General features: G+C 37.4%; 1 protein-coding gene across 1 annotated transcript in view; it reads left to right on the forward strand.

Annotated features, from left to right (window-relative positions):
• The window catches only part of ELP3 (elongator acetyltransferase complex subunit 3), a 93,948-nt gene that overhangs the window by 21,736 nt on the left and 48,812 nt on the right, over positions 1 to 23,400 (forward strand). The window contains exons 8-9 of the mRNA XM_081092872.1: positions 15,849 to 16,010; positions 18,605 to 18,731. Of these exons, the coding sequence (XP_080948998.1) occupies positions 15,849 to 16,010; positions 18,605 to 18,731 (289 nt within the window). The remainder of the gene's footprint in view (positions 1 to 15,848; positions 16,011 to 18,604; positions 18,732 to 23,400) is intronic.

The following is a 23,400-nucleotide window of genomic DNA, read 5'->3' on the forward strand; positions in this document are numbered from 1 at the left end:
GCAGTGATTTTCAACCTTTTTCATCTCATGGCACACATAAACTGCTAAAATTCTGTGGCACACCAAAATATATGTTTTTGGCCATTCTGAAAATAAAAGGTATAGTTTTTAAAAATATATATTTTATTGATTTTTTTACAGAGAGGAAGGGAGAGGGATAGAGAGTTAGAGACATCAATGAGAGAGAAACATCGATCAGCTGCCTCCCGCACACCCTCTACTGGGGATGTGCCTGCAACCAAGGTACATGCCCCTAACAGGAATCGAACCTGGGACCCTTCAGTCCGCAGGCCGACACTACGCTCTATCCACCGAGCCAAACCAGCTAGGGCAAAAGGTATAATTTTGATTCATTCACACCGGATGGCTATTTTGTGTTGGCTGCTATCATTTTTTTAATTTGATAATCTAAGGGAAAAGAGGTCAGTGCTCCGGACTAAATAGTCAGGTATTGCATGTTTTAAAAATCCTTGCAGCACACCTGTTGAAAATCTCTGGATTAGGTGGGGTACAAAAGTCAAAGTAGGAAACCAGAGAAAAGACTGTTGTGTCCATCCTTGCTCAGGTGAGAGTGGTGATAGTAATGATGGAGATGAGAGGGTGGATTAGACCTGTATTTGTTGTTGCAAATGACAGGACTTTGGATCAGGTTGGGAGTAAGAAAGAGGAAGGCGTCAAGGATTGTCACTCAGGTTTGGGTTGTGAGAACAATGGGTACTTTCCACCAACGTATACTGAGGTGGAAAAGACAGAGGGAATAACAGGTTTATGAGAGAACATGTTTTCTGTTTTTTTAGATAGGCTAAGTTTGAAATGCTTAGGATATATCCAGTTGGATGTCAGGTAGGCTATACAAAAGATGCCTGGGCTGACAGTGCAAATTTTGGGATTATCTGCTCATAATATTAAGAAATTGGTGCTAGGAATGTCTCTTTGTGCCCTCCTACTTCCCCTACCCCCTTAACTTCTTTTCCTCTCCTTTAGGTTTGTAAAAAATGAAAGAAAGAAAAAAAGAGAGGCTTTTTCATAAGTTGAAATAAATACCAGCAATAGCTTGAGGGGCCTGTGTAAAGAGCTCAGCACTGGGAGAGAGTGTGTGAGCATCCTACTTCGATCGCCTCAGATACAGTGACAGGTTGATTCTGTAGCCATGAATTTAGACCCAACAGCTGGCCAGTGTGATCTCTGCTGCCTACAGGGGACAGAGAAGCAGGATGAGATGGTGACCATATTTTTATTGCTCATTCAAAACCTTGATCATTCATGAATATGAGTCATGCTTATTAGTCAAGTGCTGAAGTCTTTCAAACTTTAGAGGAGTAATGATGTCATCCAACTCATTCTTAATAATACTGAAAATCAAATGATAGCTTAGAATAAGATGTAATTTGAGGAAAAAGAACCTTAATTCATTCAAGGCCCTGTGACATTGAAATAGGAACAGTACCTCAGAGGGTTAGTTACTAAAATTAATTCCCTAGCAGGATAATCTATCAAGACTATTAAATTTTTCTACCCACGCTTATATATTACATACTTTTTTTTTTTCAGTGCAGCTATTCTTGTGTTGCAGACCTTGCTTATTAAGTGGAATTGAACTATAAAAATATATGGGATTTGCCTTGTCCCCCAACCCCCCACAAGCCCTATAAAAGCTTGCCACAGTGCTTTTCAGTCTACAGTTTAGGTCCCCTGAATCATATGAGCTAGGCCTACTGAAGAGCTGCATAATGAATTTTTAGGATGCACCTGGTTTGACATTTTCATCCATTGAAGCTTTAAAAATTTCTCTTAATTCTTGGTGTAAAGGTTAGCTTTATTTTTGCAGAAATATTCTGATGCCTAGTGGTATTTGTAAATTATCTGTTGCGGTGAAAATGGAGTTTTATATTACAACTAGCTAGCTTCAGAGCACAATATGTTTGTAGAAAAAGCCCTTTGGAGAAGAAAGCTTCTCTCTGTAAATGTTCCAGGCAAAGATAGCATTGTTTTCTTTCTGTTCTTCAATTTACCTCAAGAGGGCAACAGACTCTACTTTCAGATTAAAATTTATATATAATTTGAGTCATCATTGCAACAGATCTCATGAATGGCTCTTGGGAAGTAAGAAAGTACAATCTGGGAGCCATAAAACCCTGCCAAGCCATACTGGACGGGTTTTGCTCTTTTCTCCTAGTCTCTGTGCTTTTATGAGATAATCTAAAAAAACAAAACAAAAAAGCCGATTTGTGGCATCTTATTTGCTTTGCTGAGATAAATGTTTATTATAATAGAGTTGGTATTTGTTTTTGAGGGAAACGTCATATAATTTGAGGAAACAGTAGCCTGGTTTGTGCTATAGCACTTAGAGCAGCGGTTCTCAGCCTGTGGGTCGCAACCCCTTTGGGGGTCGAACGACCCTTTCACAGGGGTCGCCTAAGACCATCGGAAAACACATATATAATTACATATTGTTTTTGTGATTAATCACTATGCTTTAATTATGTTCAATTTGTGACAATGAAATTGGGGGTCACCACAACATGAGGAACTGTATTAAAGGGTCGCGGCATTAGGAAGGTTGAGAACCACTGACTTAGAGATACAGAAAACTTTTCAGATCTTAACATCTTTGTGAAACGAAGAGCAGCCCAGAGATACTGTGGTTTGGACATAACGTGTTTTCTTCAACATTTTTGGATGCGATATTTATCTCGTTCTCTGTGTTATCTTGCCCAGAGCATATTCCTGAAAACTGGTTGGGTTACCCAGGGTAGCTGACCTCTCAGGTGGAAAGTGATGAACTTCATATTTCTTTTACTATTCCTTGATATTAGTTCTTTTTGCTTGCTAACTATACAGATGTAATAGTTTCATTAGCTTAGAGGAGATTTTTAGTTCAAAGATTAATTTTAAATTCAATTAAAAATTACATATTGTGATAGATGAGTCAACAATGTTTACGGTTAAAAGTCTGTTCAAATTAGGGTTAGCTTGTGTGTCCCTGTTTTGTTATGTGTCTGATCTGATTAAGTTTTGTTTCTTATCTGAAAGATTAAAAGTTAGAGTAAGAAAAAGCCCTATAAAGGTGAACCTATTTATTATGGAAGGCAAGTTAGTAGCAAAAAGTATGCTATATCCTTGCAGATGGAAAAATCGGAAAGCTGAGTGAATAGGAAGTTCAAGGACAAAGCAGGTAAGGTTTCTGTGCAGGCTCATTAAGTCAAGCAAAGTGATAATCACTGATTTCTGTCAGCCAGACGGAGACTCTGCAATCATCTCCAGAGAGCAACAATTGCTGGTGACTATCGTCCTCTAAAAGTCACAGCTCTGGAGATGAAAAGGACCTGCAGTGGGATCTGAGTCATGCATTCACCAAAACGCAAATTTTGCCAAATAACTCAGAATATCTTTTTAAAATAGTTTTATTCCTTTTTAATCAGCTGTGCCCAGAAGCAGTTTTACATTCAATCTTTAATGCTCCTTGGCCGTTTTCACAAGATGCAATTTAAAAGGGTAGTTACCCATCAAGAAGTGGGTGAGTCAGACCTCCCTGTAGAATTTTTAATTCCTTTCCAGTCCTTCCTCCCTCCCCCTCCCACCCCAATCAATGACTTTGAATCCTTCAACTATGTCTTGCGTTTATTAGAAAAGGTAAAGTGCTAGGAAATGCTGGGTACCAGGCCTAAATGATAATTCCATAGACTTGCAGCGTTATAAAGGAAGCAAAAGCCCCCTAAGAATGTCCGAAAGTGACTGCTGCCTTGCTGCCCTGGGCCGTGTTTCTGGCTGAGGTAGAACCTCCTGCGTTTCTGGGCTTTGGCTCTCATACTGCCCCACCCCTCACTTGATATATTGACCACTTTTACTTCCTCCTCTGCTCAACCTGATTTGCATAGATGCTGACCTGGATCCTTATCATTGGCAGCCCAACCTAGGATACAATCTTAGTCATCTTAAAAAGATACATTAGTTGTTTTTGTTTCACCATTTTATTGCAAACAAATAAAAATTGAATTTTCCAGCGAACACCACATACTAGTACATATGGTGGTGTTCTACAGTATTTGTTTAGCTTATCACATATTTATTCAACTATCCATTCTATTCATCCATCTGTTCTCCACCCCCCCTTTTTTTTGAGTTGCATTTCAAAGTAAGTTGCAGACTTCAGTACACTTCTCCCCAAATACATCATCATGCCCATCATTAACTAGTTTGCTGTTTGTGGTGTCTTTTGTATTTAGTATACATACAATGAAATGCAAAGATCTTAAGTGTATCATTTGATGAGCACTAGCAAGTACAGAAGATACTGGTGCAGCAAAAACCCTTTTAAAATAGACCATTGCCATCATCCCAGAAAGTTTCCTTGTACTCCTTCCCAGTAAATTCCCCTCTGTACCTCCCAGAGGTAGCCATTGTTCTCTTTTTTTCCCCCCTCCTGTAAATTTGCTTTGCCTATTCTAGGACTTTATATAAAGTAGAACCATACAGCATACACCTCAGATATACTGTAGGTTTGGTTCCAGACCACCACAATGAAATGAAGAATATTGTAAGAAAGGGAGTCACATACATCTTATTTCCCTGTGCATATAAAAGTTATGCTTATACTATACTGTAATCAATTAAATATGCAACAGCATTATGTCTAAAAAAACAATTACATACCTTAAGTAAAAATACTGACCATCATCTGAGTCTGTTGGAAAAATGGTGCCAATAGACTTGCTCAAATCAGGGTTACCACAAACCTTCAATTTGCAAAAAATACGGTATCTGTGAAATACAGTTCAGTGAAGTGCAATAAAAGGAAGTATGCCTGTATTCTGCTGTGTAAGGCTTTGTTCGTTGCACACAAGATTTAGAGGTTCTTCAACATTGTTGGATATTTCAGTAGTTGTTACCTTTTGAGTGCTGAGTAGTATTCCATTGTCTGCATAGAGGTCAGTTGGTTTATTCGTTCTGTTGTTGGACACTGGGCTGTTTCCAGCTTGTGGCTATTGTGAATAAAATTTCAATAAACATACTCGTAAGTCTTGTGACTATATGCATTGGATGATAACTAGACGTCAAATTGTTACATCATATGTTTAGTTTTATAAGAAACTGCCAGACGTTTTCCCAAAGTGGTTGTACCATTAGTACTCCTACCAGTAATATATGAGCATTCAGTTGTTCCACATCCTCACCAACATATGCTGTTGTCAATCTTTAATTAGCCATTCTAGTGGGTGTGCGGTGGTGTCTCATTGTGCTTTTAATTTGCATTTTTCTGACTAATGATGTTGAGCACATTATTATATGCTTATGTTTCTGTATATTTTCTTTGTGAAGTGTCTTTTAAAATTCTCCTATTTTTTAGTCAGCTGTTATATATACCCCGAGTAGCAGCCTTTTGTCAGATCTCCATTTTGCAAATAGAAAACCCAATTTGTGGCTTGTCTATTCATTATGTTAATGATAATCTTTGAGCAGAAACTTTTTATTTTGATGAAATCTAATTTAACAGTTTTTCTTCCACAGTTATTGCTTTCTGTATCGTCTCTAATAAACCTTTGCCTATCACCAGGGCAAGAAAATACTCTCTTGTTTTCTTCTAGTTTTTGTATTTAGCTTTCATTTAGGCTTATGATCCATCTTGAAATAGTTTTTATGTGTAGTGTGAGGTAGGGGCCCATGCTTCTTTCCCCCTATGTAGAGATCTAATTGTTTCAGTATCACTTACTTAAAAACTTACTTTTCCCACAGATTTTAACGGCACCTTTGCCAAAACTCAGTTGACTGTATAAATGGAAACTGGGCTCTTCTGTTCCACTGGTCTATTTGTCAATCCTTTTGACAGTTACCACACTGTCTTGATTACTGCAGCTTTATCGTGTATTTTAAAGTCAAATAGTATAAATCTTCTCTGTCATTGTTATTCAAGATTGTTTTGGATATGCTAGGTCCTTGGTATTTCCATGTAAAATTTAGAATTAGCTTGTCCGTTTCATTTAATTAGCTTGCTGTTTGTGGTGTCTTTTGTATTTAGTATACATACAATGAAATGCAAAGATCTTAAGTGTATCATTTGATGAGCTCTAGCAAGTACAGAGCTTTTTTTGTGTGTGCTTAAATAAACTTTAATTACACAAATGATTATTTTTGCTAAACCCAGTCCTCTTTCTCCCCTGGAGGTATTCACTTGCATCACCATCATAAAGACAGAATAAGATGGAGCCACAGGATCAAACAGAAATAATGTATTCACATAGATGCTCATCCCACCAGGTTTTCCTCAACCCCTAATACTGCTTTAGGTTAAGTGTATTCTGCTGCCAAGGTTGCAGTGGGAGGGTGAAGGTTTGGATCTGAGCAGGCCCCCAAATGTGCAAGCCCTCAGGTCTCTCTCCTCCCTCTGGAAGTTCCAACTGTAGCAGAAATGAAGATTGAACTTCTCAAGAATAAAGTTTCCAGCATGAATGCCCTTGATATCCCCCAAGGGTCTCTTTCCCTTTGGTAGTGGCTGTAACTGGCCCATGAGTACAAGGGATTGTCCAGGTGTCGGAGGTATGCAGGTTAAGGCAGATGGACTCATGGTGAGGATAGCTGCAGTTGTGTGGGGCTGAGAGTCCAGCTTTGAGGTACTGAGGAAGGAGGGCTCTGTTCTCACTCTGACAGACAGTAAAGCATTTCCCGAGGGAGCCAGAAAATGTGATGAGATTGGGATTGTGTTAAAACTTAGAACAACTTGGAGAAAATTGACAGTTTAACAATACTGAGTCTTCCAACCTGAGAACATAGTCCATCTCTTCATTTACTTAGATTTTATTTAATTTCTCTTAGCATTAGTCAGTATAGAGATATTATAAGCCTTTTGTTAAATTCCAAAATATGTTTGTTGATGCTATGGAAAGTGAAAAATTTTTAAAAATTGTTTGCAACTAGTATAGTTGTTCCTCAGTATCCATGGGGGGATTGGTTTCAGGACCCCCCTGCAGATACCAAAATCCACAGATGCTCAATCCCTTATATAAATGGCATGATGTTTGCATATGATCTATGCACGTTTCCCCATATACTTTAAATCACCTTTCCTGTATACTTATAATACCTAGTACAGTGTAAATTCTATATAAACAGTTGTTAAGGGGATAATGACAAGGGAAAAAGTTTGTATGTGTTTAGTACAGACACATCCAGCAATCACCGTAGGCCTAACTACATAGTACATGTCAACAATAACCTAACTTTAAGATTTTTTTTTCAAATATTTTTCATTCACGGTTGAGTCTGCACAAGTGGTACCTATGGATACAGAGGGCCAACTGTTTATGGATATGCAATTGATTTTTGTATATTAACCTCATATTATATGATCTTATGAAATTCACTACCTAGTTCTAAAAGTTGTTTCTGTAAATCTAAGATTTTCTTCTTAAACAATCATGTAATCTGCAAATGTAGTGTGTTTTCCTTTTGGATTTGCCTGCTTTTCTTTTTCTTGCCTTATTGCAGTGGCTATAACATTCAGGACAGTGTTAAAGAGAAGTGGTAAGAGTGGGCCTCTTTGTCTTTTCACAATAAAACAGGGAAAACTTATTATTTTAGTATTAAGTGCAGTGTTACTTGAGTTTTTTTGTAGATACCTAGATTGAAGAAAGGTTTTTTATCGTTAACTCATTTGTCTAATGATTTCACTGCATCATCTATTTAAATGATCATATGATTTTTCTGCATCTCTTTAAATGCTCACATGATTTTCCTTTATTCTGAAATGTAGATAACTTTGGTTGATTTTTTAAAATATTAAACTAATCTTGTATTCCTAGGTCATAATGTATCCTCCTTTTTATATATCACTGGGTTCAACTTGCTAATACTTTGTAAAGCATTTTGTGTCCATGTTCATGAGAGATAAGTGGTCTGTAATACCCTTATTTGTAATTTCTTTGTCAGGTTTTGGTATAAGTGTTATGCCAGCCCCATAAAACAAATTTGGGGGGTATTTTCTTTATTTTCTGAAAAGTTCCATGTAAGATGAATGTTATGTCTTCATTAATGTCTGTAAAAACTCGCCAGTAAAACTATCCAAGGCTGGAATTTTCTTTATGGGGGGGCTTTAGATGATTAATTCAGTGCCTCTAATAGATTTAGGGCAGTGGTTCTCAACCTTGGCTGTACATTAGAATCACCTGGGAATCTTTTTAAAATCCTGATTTCAGGGCCTCATCCTCCGGAAATTCTGTTGCTTTGTTATGTATTGGGTGAGGCCACAACATTAGTAACAAAGAAACAGAATTTCCGGAGGATGAGGCCCAGAAATCAGGATTTTAGAAAGATTCCCAGGAGATTCTAATGTGCAGCCACGGTTGAGGACCACTGCTTTAGGGATATTCAAATTACCTGTTTCATCTGTAGCTCCTTTTGGTAAGTTACATTTTTCAGGGAATTTGCTTCATTCAAGTTGTCAAACTTTCTGGTATTAAGTTGTCCATAATATTATTTATTATGCTATCAATGTCTGTAGGATGGTTGTGATCACCCCTCTTAAAATCCTGATATTGGTAATCTATAGTCTCGCTCTTTTTTCTTGATTAGTTAGAGGTTTATCAATTTTGTTTTTCTTTTTAGAGAATTTTGTTTTTGTTTATGTCCTTTACTTCATTGTTTTCTGCTTTTATTTTTATCTTCTACTTTCTTGGGGTTTACTTTGCTCTTTATTGACTTAATTAAAGTGTAGAAGCTTGGCCATCATTATAGACCTTTTTTTCTTCACTAATATAAGTCTGTAAAGCTTTAAGTTTTCCTCTAAGCACTGTTTTAGTTGAATCCCACACATTTTGATGTTGTATTTTAATTATTCAATTCAAAACATTGTTTAAATTTCCAAATACATGCATTTTTCTTGATATCTCATTGTTACTGATTTCTAATTTAATTCCATTTTGGTCAGATAGGGTCTATTCTGTATTTCAGTTTTTTAAAGTTTTTTTATTATAACTTATTTTGTGGCATACATGGTGTCTCTTGGTAATAAACATACTATATGTGTATTTGCAAGAATGTCTGTTCTGCAGTTGTGGGATATAATGGTCTATAAATCAGTTAAGTCAAGGTGATTGACCATATTGTTCAAATTATCTTTGGGTTTTTTGTTTTGTTTTGTTTTCTGTCTAGTTCTATCAGTTGCTAAGAGAGGGATATTAAATATTCAACAATGGTTGAAGAATTGTCCGCTTCTCCAGCAGTTATATTATGACCATTTATTTTGAAGATCTGTTTTTAGGTGCAAATACACTTAGGATTGCTGTTTTCCTGATGTCTGAACTTTATATCATTATGAGAGTACCTTTCTATCGTGTGAAATGTCCTTTAGTCCTGAAGTTTTCTTTATTTGATGTTAACTTAGCCATTACACCATTCATGTGCTTACTGTTTTTCCTATGTATTATTTTTTCCATCCATACACTTGTCCCCATATATGTCTCTATAATGAGAGTGGGTTTCTTGGGACAGCATCTATAGTATATGGGTCTTCCTGTTGTTTTTTAATCCATTTTTACAATGTCTGCCTTTTAGTTGTCTAAGTTTACTATAATTATTGATAAAATTTCATTTTCATTTACCAATTTAATCATCCCCTCTCTTTGGTTTTCCATAGCCAAGAATATAGTTTTAATGAATACTGTTATTGTCTAATTTTGCATAATGCTTTTTTCTATATCCCTTAAGGAAATGTCTTCTTGAGAGAGAAGATTCTTAAGGGATCTAGTACGATGACTTAAGAATACAACGTGCAGCCCTGATTGGTTTGGCTCAGTGGATAGAGGGTCGGCCTGCGGACTGAAGGGTCCCAGCTTCGATTCCAGTCAAGGGCATGTACCTCGGTTGCGGGCACATTCCCAGTGGGGGGTGTGCAGGAGGCAGCTGATCGATGTTTCTCTCTTGTCGATGTTTCAAACTCTCTATCCCTCTCCCTTCCTCTCTGTAAAAAGTCAATAAGATATATCTATTTTTTAAAAGAATACAAGGTGTTAAATGAGTGAAGTGTGAAGAACTGTGCGTTAAGAATCAAGAGACTTAGGTTCCACATTTACTTTTGTTGTAGCTTACAATACGACCTGATTTAAGCCACTTATTTATTCTGTGCTTGTTTCTCCATCTATAAAAGTGGGAAGTGGAACTACATTATCTCTAAAATTAGTTCTTTCTCTGACATTCTGTGATTTGAAGATTTGTATTGGAATGAGAATTTCTATCTAAAATATATGTTCACAAGTTATGATTCATCTAGCAGTCACTTTCTGACAATGAAGAATTTCTATAATGCATTTTTATATATAGCCCCTACATTTGAATGTGAATATAATAGTAAAAGAATGTGTAATAACTGTGATTTTTTCCTTTCTAATAATAGGTTCTTCAGATGTCTTTAGGAGTATAAAATTGTAGTATTCTTGTCAACTATTGAAAAAATCAAAACTCAGAATGTTATGGGTTGTTTTTCATAAATGTTAAACCTTGTCAACTAGCATGAAAGAGGGAGCAGGGGCCCCTGATTAGTCCTTAAGCTACATTGCCACCAATTTGGTTTTTCATAGGTAGTACTCATTTAAAAATCAAAATTCTGTTTCTTTCTATTTCTACAGTTTGTGTTGGGCAGAACCCTGTTATTTTATAGACCCTCTTGGCATAACTATCAATATCCAGGAAGCAAACTTGACTACCATCTCAAAAAAAGAGGTGGGGAGATAGTTATTTTTTAATCCTCTTAAGACACCATTTAGCTCAATCATTCTTGTGTATAATATCACTAGCACAGCATTATCCAGAACATACAATTTTGAGATATTTTCCAGATACGATTGATTATATAAAACAAATGTGTTCTTTGGTGCTGCTACTTAGGAAGTACACCGATAACTCCAGATGTTATTGAGCAGTTCAAACAAATCTTTGGCTGGCCAAAGAAGTTAACAAAATCTGCTTACTCATTCTGGGACTGTAGATGCAGGGAAGAGTTTGTACATTGTGACTAATGAAAATTAATATTTCACTTATTATCTACTTTAATGTTATTATTACTTCCTGTAGTTTTTTATTATTTAATTTAATAACGGTAAATAATATTTGTCATTATTATATATTTTGCAGTTTGGTTTGAGCAGATTGAGTTTGAGGTAGAGAGATGTCCACGTAGGAAACTTTCCACAAGCCTTTCATGAATGTGGGTCTGGAGCTGCATTGAGGATTCACACAGGACGGGACTGAGGCACATCCGACTTCTTTTATGACAGAGGATTTTAAGGAGGTCTGTGGCATATTGATAGTAATGAGAAGTGCTCTTTGATGCCACAGCCTTCTTGAGTGAATCAAAGCACAGTTTCCAGATGATTATAAAGAGACTTAATATTCAATGTGCTGTATTTCCTCATGTCTCTTAGAGCAAGGACAGAGGAAAATCACTTTTAGAGGCCACTTTCTTCCTTTCTGAAATAGAAGTATGCTTCCCAAGAAATAATCTATATGCATTTATATCTCTGCCACTTCTAGCTTTGTCTTGGGCCTTGGTTTTATCTGGGTGTCTTATCCCTGCAGCTAGATTGTTAAGCATGTCTGGGATAAGAACTGTTGTATATTTACTTCCTGTAGCATATCTGACCTAGTAGGTATCTTCTAGGGTTGATTGTTTGAAAGATGAAAGGTAAGCAGTGGAATGATCTAGATCAGCGGTTCTCAACCTGTGGGTCGAGACCCCTTTGGGGGTCAAACTACCCTTTCACAGGGGTCGCCTACGACCATCAGAAAACACATATATAATTACATATTTTTGTGATTAGTCACTATGCTTTAATTATGTTCAATTTGTAACAATGAAATTGGGGGTCATCACAACATGAGGAACTGTAATAAAGGGTCGCGGCATTAGGAAGGTTGAGAACCACTGATCTAGATGCTGCTCTGGGAGTGAAGAGAGACCTCCTTTTTCCTCAGTTATGGCTCATTCATGTGTTCATTCTTCATATTTGTATTTTTTATATTGAAGGAGTGTTTTTGGTGCTGAAGCCTTTAAGCAGTTACCTTTAAATGTGTTGGAGCTTATACTGCCTTCCAGGAACTTCCTGTCACAGTGGGAAGACAGCGGTATCCACAGATAGCGAGGCAAGCTGTACTTAGTATGGACAAAGTGCTTTAGGAATGGGAGCACGTGGTTGTCACTAAGAGGTGGTGGGAAGGTGTCAAGAGAGGGGACATGTGTTTGTCCTTTTTGAAGGTTGGGTAGCTTTTGATTTTTGTTTGCTTTTAAATTTACAGGTTTTTGTCCAATCTTCACCCCTTTCCCCAAAATCCCCTTGTTAAAAATGTTATCAACATAAATTATTGGTTTAAGTTATGCTTTGCGGAGAACAGCATCTTTTATAGTTGGTGCCCCTCCTATGGCATACAGAAAAGTGTAGGATGCAATATAGCTGGGATAGAGGCTTTTGAGATCCTGTACTAACCCAAAAAGAGCAGTAAAATTGGAATCAGGAGACCTGTGTACAAGTCCTGACTTTGTCTCTTAGAAGCTTATGGTCAGGGTTGGAAAATATTTGGCACATTTCCTAAATGCCCAAGAACTTAAGAAGCCTGTGGCTCCTGGAAGGTGTGGGAGTTGAACTAGGTCCTTAAAGATAGCCATACATTGATGACTGTCTAAATGATATCGAGGATTATAATAGGCCATAAAATGTCAATTCAAATATTTTACTTAGATAAGACAAAAAGTTCATGCACATATTTGCATATTAATGAACAATCATATTAATATGTCCACATCTCTGTTAAATGAAGAGGCAGATTCAGTGATATGTAGGACTAAATATAATGTTAACAAAACATTCTAATAAAAATACAGCAATCTTATAGGAAAGAATACCTTATACTTTGTTCTTTAGGAAAATATTCCATTGTTTTTACATTCGAATTTGTTAAGAATTTCTGCTTGTTGCTTTTCAAATGCAAATAAAATTTTGAAAAGAAGATAGTAGTAAAAGCCTTTTATAAATAAAATAATTGGCTTTTTAAAACTTGAATTATTTTTTATTTCTCCATTTCTGCTCCTGCAAAGGGTAATGATATTTCTCCCCAGAAGAAAGACATTTTTGAAACGGAGTTAGATTATTGTTTGAGAATAAGATTTGCCTCTACGTCCTATGCTGTGTTCTGTTTATGAAGAAACCTTATCATCCCTGCAGCAGTTTCCTCTATACGTCTTGGTTGGGCCTTTAACAAGCTGTGCAATAGAAAATTAGCTAGTGAATTTTCTCTGTCTTCTAGACAAATTCCATTTGTGCTATTGCCTACCTTCTAGTTTTTTCCCAGTGGTGCAGGCTACTCTTGTGCTATGAGCTTGCTAACTTCATGGTATCCGTTAAGTAATACTGTAGGCTTTATTAAAATATGGATTAATAGGAAGGTTATGATATGATTTTGGAATGTCTGATTCTGAGATGTTCTCATTTACTTAATTAAATATGCTCTGAGTTTTTCTGCTTTTTGTTTCTTAAAGCATCCTTCATGCAGTTTTCTTTCTCCATATGTGTTTGTTTTAATTTTAAAAAGTAATTTTTCCCCCCAAACAGTAACTGATATTTAAAGAAGGTGAGTTACATTTATCGTATGGCATTACATACCTTTGTTACTGCAGGCCTTGGTACCCGTCTATTTGTGAGGCATGGTGCTTCCTGATTAGATTGTTTCAGAAAAGTCAAATGATTTAGTATTCTTTCTTAGACTATTTTATAAAATCTGAGCCCTTTTTTGTCTTACGATTCTTGGACTAGTTGTTTGACTTTAGTCTTATCGCCCATATAATTCTATACAGAAGAACCTTATAGAATACAGTAATAAACAGTACAAAAGAATTTGAATGTCTATAATGAAAGACTTCAGAATCATTCTTCCAGTTCTGTGGTTCTTAACTTTCTTAATAGTTATTACTAATATTAACTTTAAATAAGTTTTTATTGACAATAAAGGAGTAGTCTTAAATGATGGAAATTTTATGATTTTTTACTTTTCAAGTAAGAGCTATGAACTTCTTTGGAAAGGAGGAAATTAAATTTAATGGCAAAAAAGAGGCTTGTCTAACCCTCCCCAAAGAATCGAGAAAGTTAAGAAAGGGTGCGTCATGAAGAATTATTGGATTCTAGGACATTTAGAGAAGTTGAAAAGGAAATCTGATGTCTAATGAATTGTTTGAGCACTGTGATAAAATGAAATATAGAGCCTTGACCAGGCGCCTCAGTTGGTTGAGAGGTTCGATTCCCCATCATGGCACATACCTAGGTTGCGTGTTCGATCCCCGGGTGGGGTGGGTGCGAGAGGGCAACCGATTGAGATCTCTCTCTGCCTCCCCTACCCCACCTCGCCCCTCTTCTCTCTCTAAAATCAATTAAAAAACAATAGCATATCCTTGGGCGAGGATTAAAAAAAAGAAAAGAAATATAGAGCAAAGATTTTGAAGTCAGATAGACCCAACTTCAAATCCTGACTTGAATTTTGTGAGCTGTGTACCCATGAACAAAGTATTTAATCTCTTTGATTTTCAGTTTCTTCATCTGTAAAACTGATAATAAGACAAGCTTCATAGAGCTGATGGGATCATTTGATATATATGGAGTATATATAGCATAGTGCTTGGCCACAATGGTCTCTGAATATTAGTTTCTATTCCTACATCAATAGCTCCCTTACCAGGTCATTTTTACTTATCTGAGTTTTGGCCAGCACTACGGCCATTAACTCGGGCATCTTGCATCTAAAGTGGTACTCACTACTCTGGTATGTGATTTTAACAGAAGAGAAAAGAAGATTCTTAATTTTGTAAATCATTCGCTAAGATTAATTGGCTTGGCAGAAAGACTTTTCTTATATGTAGAAGATATTTCCCCAAAATTATTCCTACGATCATTATACATAACTTCCTTCCCTTCTTTAATTTAACATGACAAAAATATAGAGTGTGAAATAAATAATACAGGTGGTTTTCATTTATGAGAAATCGTTGCTAAGAATTGAAAAATAGAGTTTTGACCATTGAAATCACTGCTTTCAAGGAGAATATGGTTATAGCATACTGCAAAAGAATGATAATGATGACAACATCACTGTATGCTAGTTCAGTCACGTCAATTCTAGGAAGCATAGGTACTATTATCCTCATTTTGCAGATAATGACACCAAAGCACAGAGAGGTTAATGGCATTCCTGTTTGCATAGTTAGGAAATAACAGAGCCAGGGTTTGAATCTAAATAGCCTGGCTCCAAAGCCCATGCTCTTAACCACTGTCTTTTTCTGGGAGGACGAAAAGAATACAATCCTTTAAATCGGTGGTTCTCAACCTTGGCTGCACATTAGAATCACCTGGGAACAGGGGTGGGCAAACTTTTTGACTCGAGGGCCACAATGGGTTCTTAAACTGGACCGGAGGGCCGGAACAAAAGCATGGATGGAGTGTTTGTGTGAACTAATATAAATTCAAAGTAAACATCATTACATAAAAGGGTACGGTCTGTTTTTTTTTTTAGTTTTATTCATTTCAAACGGACCGGATCTGGCCCGCGGGCCGTAGTTTGCCCACGGCTGCCTGGGAATCTTTTTAAAATCCTGATTTCTGGGCCTCATCCTCCGGAAATTCTGTTTCTTTGTTATGGGGTGAGGCCACAACATTAGTAACAAAGAAACAGAATTTCCGGAGGATGAGGCCCAGAAATCAGGATTTTAGAAAGATTCCCAGGTGATTCTAATGTGCAGCCAAGGTTGAGAACCACTGATTTAAATGGAAGCATAGTCCTAAAGCTGTGGCAGGTGGTTTACTTCCAGATTTGCTCCACAGGTATTCTGAGAGGAGCCTCACAAAGTGTATTGGAATTACTATTGAGACCAGACCTGATTATTGCATGAAGCGGCATTTAAGTGACATGCTGACCTATGGCTGTACAAGGCTGGAGATTGGGGTGCAGAGTGTCTACGAAGATGTGGCCAGAGATACCAACAGGTGAGATGATGGCAAATGCTCTTGCACAAGCCTTCCTCTTCTCCCACCAGTTATATCCTATCTCTGCTCTACCCCTCTTTCCTTGACTTTCAGTCTTTGTCTACAGACTTTTTCCAGCTGCCTATACACATGCTTAGTAGATCTCTTCCTCGTCTTGTCATAAACAGCCTTCCCAAAAGGTTAGCAGAAGTTAGGGCTCAAGGTCAGTAGTTAAAGCAAGAGAGAAAGCAAAGGAGAATGGGAACAAAGAAAAGAGTTTAAACAGAAATGAAGTCAGGGTGAGTTTTAAGAGAGATTAGTGTTTGTGAAGCAGATGCCAGTTGACAGGGTAGTGGGAGAAAGGTTGGTGAGGTAATGGGTATAAACATTGAGAAATTTGGGGGTGTAAGGAAGGAAAGAAATACAGGTTGAGAGAGCCATGTGAGGTTCTCTTCCTTCTCAACAGTATCACTGAGTTGAGGGGGAAAAGGTACAGATGAAAGGTTAGCTGTAGAAGGAACTTTGTGATTAATTGGTAAATTAGTAAAAAAAAAGATTTCAGGAGTTTATTAATCAGCATTGATCACTGACCTAGGGTGGTGAAGGCAGGCTTGAGGGAGTAGGTTTGTGTTGATTTGGACTTTAAAGGCTACTTGAATTTGATTTGTGTAGACGTGATTGGGGGCTGTGCCAGGAGAGGGAAGTAAAGGGGAACTAGGGACACATATATGGTCAGCATCTTAGAGTCAACCAAGAAGGATGCCAGGCTAAGGGGGGTGGGGTCTTTCTGTGAGGTAATAGAGGTCTGTTGAGTCTTTTTGAGCACAGGGAAGACTGATGGGTATCAGGCTTGAGAAGATTAACCTAAATAGAATGCATTCTTGTAGGGGAAGAGTAGCCAGGAGCACTGGCTGGACTGCCGCAGGAATGGAGAGCTGTGCTAGAGAGGAACCTGTGGAGATGAAAAGTCTCTTAAAAATTAGGGAAGCTTTCTGAAGAAAAGGACATCTAAGCTGATATCTTACTTAAAGGAAGAGTATGACTTAGATGTGGAAGAGAAAAATTATTTCAGGCAGAAAGAAAAATATGAGCAAACTGCTGAGGATGGGAGCACATGACACATTTAGGGAATTCAGAGTGGTTTAGTTTGGTTAGAGGTGTAGAGTGTGAGGTAGGAAAGCAGTAAGAGGTGAGACTGAAAAGGTAGCCAGAGGGGCCAAATTCTGAGAAGCCTTTGAAGTTTGGGCTGTAACCCAAGGACAGGTTGTAGGGTAAGTTGTGATACAAGCATCTCTGCATTTTAGAAATATTACTTTATGGGGAGCACAGTATGGGGTTGGATTAAGAGGAAGCTAGAAGGAAGACCAGTTAACAGGCTGTTGCAATAATTTAAGCAAGAAATGATGCCCTGAAAAGTGAGTGACAGTGTTTGGTGACTGAGTGGAAATGAGGGTAAGAGAGATTGGGGAGAAGAGGAGGTTTGGAGGAAAGATGAGTTACATATACTGAGTTTTAGATATTTGTGGAACATCCAGTTGAAGCTTGTTTTAGAGCAAGACTGTCCGACAGAACTTTCTGCAGTGATCGAAATGTGATTTACCAGCGCTCTCCAATATGATAGTGCAACTGTGGAACGGAATTTTTCATTTTAATTAATTTAAGTATAGACTTGAAAACCACATGTCCCTAATGAACTGCAGTGTTGCACAGGGCAGCTTTATGGAGTATTGGCTATCCTGGTGTGGTATCAGGAGAGAGGTCCAGCCTAATCACATAAATTGGGAGGTCATTAGCAAAAAGAGGTGAGAAGTGGAAGCCATGGAAATGGAAGAGACCATCAGTGCGTATGACGGAACCCCTGGTCTCCAGGATTGCTTGGTGGTGAATGGGAACGTTTTGGTGGTGAAAGGATTGGCACAGGCTTCAGTCTTTGGTAGCTCCAAACTCTTAATAGAGCTTGCTTCCTACTTGCCTAGGGCACTAGAATGATAAGATGACTGATCCATCTGGCCCAAGTGATTCTGCCTCGTCACTAAATTATTATGTCTTCTCACTTTTTAAAGGACCCTCCAACCCAGCAGAGTGAAATATGTTTTGTATATAGGTATGTGTGTGTCTCCTCTCTTCCTCTCTCTCATTTCAAAAGATTTCAAAAGGAAAAGAAATAGTAGGATGCTGCTTCTGCATGGTTTTGAGCTCATTAATCTGGTTTCTAAGTTAGATATTTACATTGGTAAGCTTATTTTGCCTTTGTTGCTAAACCAAATAATTTTAGTGTCAGAACCTTTATTGGGTGCATAGGGAATTTCTGAGAAATATCCCAAAAGTAAAAATGAGGCCCTGGCCTCATTTCAATTGATTGGAGTGTTGTCCCACCATGTCAAGGTTGTGGGTTCCATCCCCAATCAGGGCACATAAAAGCACCAACCAGTGAATGCATAAATAAGTGGAACAACAAATCAATGTTTCTTCCCCCCCCCCCCCCCCCCCACACACACACACACTCCCCCAACTATATTATTCTTCATTACATGCCTTGGAGATTGTTTTTCCTCTGCTCCTTGTGTTAACCTTGTTGCCCATTTATTTGTGTAACGTGGATTTTCTCTCCTCAGGGGCCACACCGTGAAGGCGGTATGTGAGTCATTCCACCTGGCCAAAGATTCAGGTTTCAAAGTCGTGGCTCATATGATGCCTGATCTGCCAAACGTGGGACTGGAGAGAGACATCGAACAGTTTATAGTAAGTGTCACCTTACGCCCGGCCAGTTTAAAAGGCCTCCGCACGACGCTCTATCCTCTCTGCTCTTTTTTATTATTGATTGTTGATTATTTTTCCCATTAAAAGACAGTGCATTCCCATTATAGAGTAGTGGGAACACAGTAGAAAAAGAGGGGTCACTCACAGCCCAACACCAAGTAAAGCCCTGACATTTTCATTTACTCCTTTTTAGGATTTTGTTAGACTTCAGGTTTTTGGGGGGATGAGATGGTTTATACATGTATACACACAGGCACAGTTATATATATGATAAATAATTCTTTTAATAGCTTTTCCACTTGACACTATAACAGGCATTTATCCTGTTATAGCTTGGTCTCTGTTAAAATGCTTATACTGAAATATCTGCTTAATTTCCAGTGAATAAATATGCCATACTTTGCTTAATCACTTCCAAATTTTTAAAAATTGAATACCAGTTTTTGATAGTGTAAATAATACTTCAGGTAAACAATTTTATGCCTATAACTTTGTGTAATATTTAGGATTATTTCTTTTTTAGAAAAAGTACGTTTCTGTTGATTTTGAGAGAGAGAGGGAGGGAGGAAGGTGAGTGGGAGAAGGAAGAGAGAGATAGAAGCATCAATGTGAGATGAGAGCAGAACATCCATCGGCTGCCTCCTACTCACCCCCTCTTGGGGACCAAGCCTGCAACCTCAGCGTGCACCCTTACCAGAAATCAAACTACTGACCTCTTGGTTCATGGGTCGACACTCAGTCACTGAGCCACACGGCTGGGCAGGATTATTTCTTTAGGATAAATTTCCTGGGGTAGAATTATTAGGTGAAAGTATTAATACTTTAAAAATATCATCATATTTTTTATTTGCTTTTCAGAGGGTTGTAACAAATTACACTCATTTCAGCAGGGTTATCTTTTCCCCCAAACGGTTGTCTCCTGTTTATGTATTTTCTGTATGTATATGTACATATAATATTTTTTTATTTGCTAACCTGATGGATAACAGTGCTATTTCAACTTGCATTTTATAATAATAGTAATATATTTTTCAAATTTATATCTAATAATTATACTTCTTTCATCTTTTTGGAATTGGTATGTTTTTGTCCTCTGACTCTATTGGATATGAATATTTTTAATATTAATTTAGATGAACACCCAGGTAAGGACATTATGGACTTACTGTTTTTTATATTTTTTACAAATATTTTCCCCACCCTATCTTTGGCCTTTCACTTTTGCTCCTGTTTTCAGATTTTTCTCTTGCTTGCTTGATGATTCCTTTAGACACTTCTAAGGTTAGAACTGCCATTCTCTTTTAGAATTTCATTAATCAGTGAAAGAAAATACTGTTTTCTTATACTTTTCTGTTATTTGAATTTTAATACCTAGTTCTGGGATTTGGTTATGTGTTTTTTTGTGTGTTTTTTTCCTTTTTACTCTATCGTATGTTAACTTAACCCTTGTTAGTTTTGTTTTGGGAAACGAGATTGGTCAAAACTTTTCTTCAGATCCATAGACAGAGAATGTCTTAGGAATAGCCTTTTAGAGAAGATGATGAAAATATTTATCAAGTTATTTCATCTGCAGAAATACTTTTCTTTTGCTCTGTTTATAAAAGATAGAATTTACCATGCCTTATTTGTGAAGTTAATAATTCCTTCCTTTTAAAAAGTTTATTATTTTTAAGCCAGTGAATTACAGCTGAAAGCCTATTTATAAGACAGCATTAATTCACAGATGTCACTGTTACTGATTCCCCCTTATTGGCTGTGTAATAGATTTTGAAGCTGATACCCGCTCAGTAGTTAATAGCTAGGAACTCAGACTCCAAACCTAAAAGGCACCTGAAACACACTTTTCTTTAACACAGTTCCTAGGTGGGCAAATGGGATAGCCTGCATTCATAACTGTAAGTGCCTTTGGAAAAAATGTGTCATGTTTCAAATAATAGCGAATATCTGAGTCTCGGTGTCCATTTCCTTAGTGTCTTCAAAATATAGTAGTTCCCCCTTAGCCATGGGGGATACCTTCCAAGACCGCAGATAGTACTGGACCCTATAGATGCTGTGGTTTTTCCTACAGATACGTACCTGTGATAAAGTTTAATTTATTCATTAGGCACAGTAAGAGATTAACAATCCTCCTATATAATAAAAGTCTGATAAGCAAATCGACAGAACAGCAGAACAACCGGTCACTACGACGTGCACTGACTACCAGGGGGCAGACGCTCGTCACAGGAGCTGCCCCCAGCATGCAGGCCTCAGGCCAGCCAAGGCAGGTGCCAGTGGGAGTCCCCCGGTCGCCCCACAGATCAGCCCTGATTGCTGGCCAGGCCCAGAGACCTTGCTCATACACAAATTTCGTGCACCGGGCCTCTAGTAACTAATAATACAATAGAACAACTATAGCAATATGCTGTAATAAAAGTCATGTGAATGTAGTCACTCATTTTTTAATACTCACCTGAGGATATGTTTTTCATTGATTCTAGAAAGAGGAAGGGAGAAGGGGAGAAACATCAGTGTGAAAGGAAACATTGATTGGCTGCCTCACATATGCACCCTGATAGGGGATCAAACCAAAGACCCTTTGGTGCATGGGACAATGCCATAACCAACCGAGCCACACCGTGGCTGTAGGCACTCATTTTAAGGGATCCCTTGCTGGAGTCTTTGTGTAGCCCCAATGCTTTCTTGCACTGCACATTGCTATCATTCTGTTTATATCTCCTACCCTCAAATTTCTCTGTACAAAGCACTTATGCAATGTGGACCTAACTTTTGCAGTATGAGGTGCAACAACAAAACCAGCATAAATTTTTTTTTCCTTTTTCACAATTTCACAGCTAGGTCTCAACAACCTCAGAATATGATTATTTTTCTTTATTAAGTAGAGAACTTTTATCTTTTCATATAAAAGAAGCACTTTACGGCTTCTTGGCACATCCTAATTGCCAGCATCACTACTCTTGCACTTTGGGTCCATTATTAAGTAAAATAAGGGTTACTTGAATACAAGCACTGCAATACCTGGCAGTTGACCTGATAACTACAATAGCCAATAAGTGACGAATGGGAATGCATTGTATACGGTGGACATGCTGGACAAGGGATGAGTCATGTCTTGGCGAGAGATGGCATCACACTACTCAGAACAGCAAGCAGTTTAAAACTTATGAATTGTTTATTGAATTGTTTTGTGGAATTTTCCATTTAATATTTTCAGACCATTAAAATTTCAGACCGGGGGCAAGTGAAAGGGAAGCCACAGATAAGGGAGGCAACTACTGTAAAGAATAGTTTAATAATAACATTGCAAAGACAGTCCTTCATGTAAATAGATTTATCTGCTTGTTTGTAATCTTGAGAGAAACCTACAGGGAATATGAGCAGAACATATACCTTTTCTACCTGCATCCTAGCAAATGAGTGACAAAAGAGCTAAAATGAGAAATCTGATTCCTCCCTAAAGAAAAATTCTCTGCAAAATTAATTGATAAATTGCCTTAAAAGAAATAATTTCTACAAATCAATTAGAAAAAACAAATAGCCCCGTAGGAGAATGGGCAGAAAAACTTGAACAGATACTTCACAGATAGGAAATTCAAATAACCAACAAATTTATGTTTATTAAAAACCACAATATTATTCTTTTTTTTTTTTTTTTTTTTTTACAGAGAGGAAGGGAGAGGGATAGAGAGTTAGAAACATTGATGAGAGAGAAACATCGATCAGCTGCCTCCAGCACATCTCCCACTGGGGATGTGCCCGCAACCCAGGTACATGCCCTTGACCGGAATCGAACCCGGGACCCTTGAGTCTGCAGGCTGACGCTCTATCCACTGAGCCAAACCAGTTAGGGCCACAATATTATTCTTAATCTTATATTCCTTATTCCTGAATCCTATAATGTATGTAATTTGTTTTTTTTCCATACAGATATTTTAGGAAATTCTCTTTATCCCATATGTAGTGCAATTTCATAGAGGTATATTTTGGCAAGAGTTTTAAAATTAATTGTGTTCGATATCAAAGGACCCTATCATTGGGAAATTTCTTTGTGCTATAGTGGTCCCTTGGTATTCTTGGGGATTGGTTCAGGGAACCCCTCTAGATAATGAAATCCGCAGATTCTCAAGTTCCTTATGTAAATTGTGTGGTATTTGTATATAACATGCACATATCCTCCCATATACTTTAAATCATCTCTAGATTACTCATAATACCTAACAATGTAAATGCTATGAAAATAGTTGTTATATTTGTATTGTTTAGGGAATAATGACAAGAAAAAAGGCTGTACGTGTTCGATGCAGATGCAACCATTGTAGGCCTAACAATACAGTACCTGTCAGTAACAACATAACATTTTTTTTCTGAATATTTTAAATCTGTAAATGCAGAATCCTCAGATACAAGAGCCGACTATACAGGATGATGTTCTCCCTTTCATTTTTTTATGTTCTTTTTCTAAAACCTACTAAGAAATGTTGGATTTCCCAGACTGATCGTATAAAATTCTTTTCTAGTTTTATCTGCCTTTTTTTTTCTGCTTTCTTATTTTCTCACCTTTATCTTTCAGCCTTTCTATTAAATGATTTTTGTTAGTTTTCATTTCTAAGGGTTCTTTCTTTTATGTTGGCTGTTTGATTTCTCTAGTATC

Source organism: Myotis nattereri (genome assembly GCF_964212035.1).
Source record: "Myotis nattereri genome assembly, chromosome: 5".
Classification (NCBI taxonomy): Eukaryota; Metazoa; Chordata; class Mammalia; order Chiroptera; family Vespertilionidae; genus Myotis; species Myotis nattereri.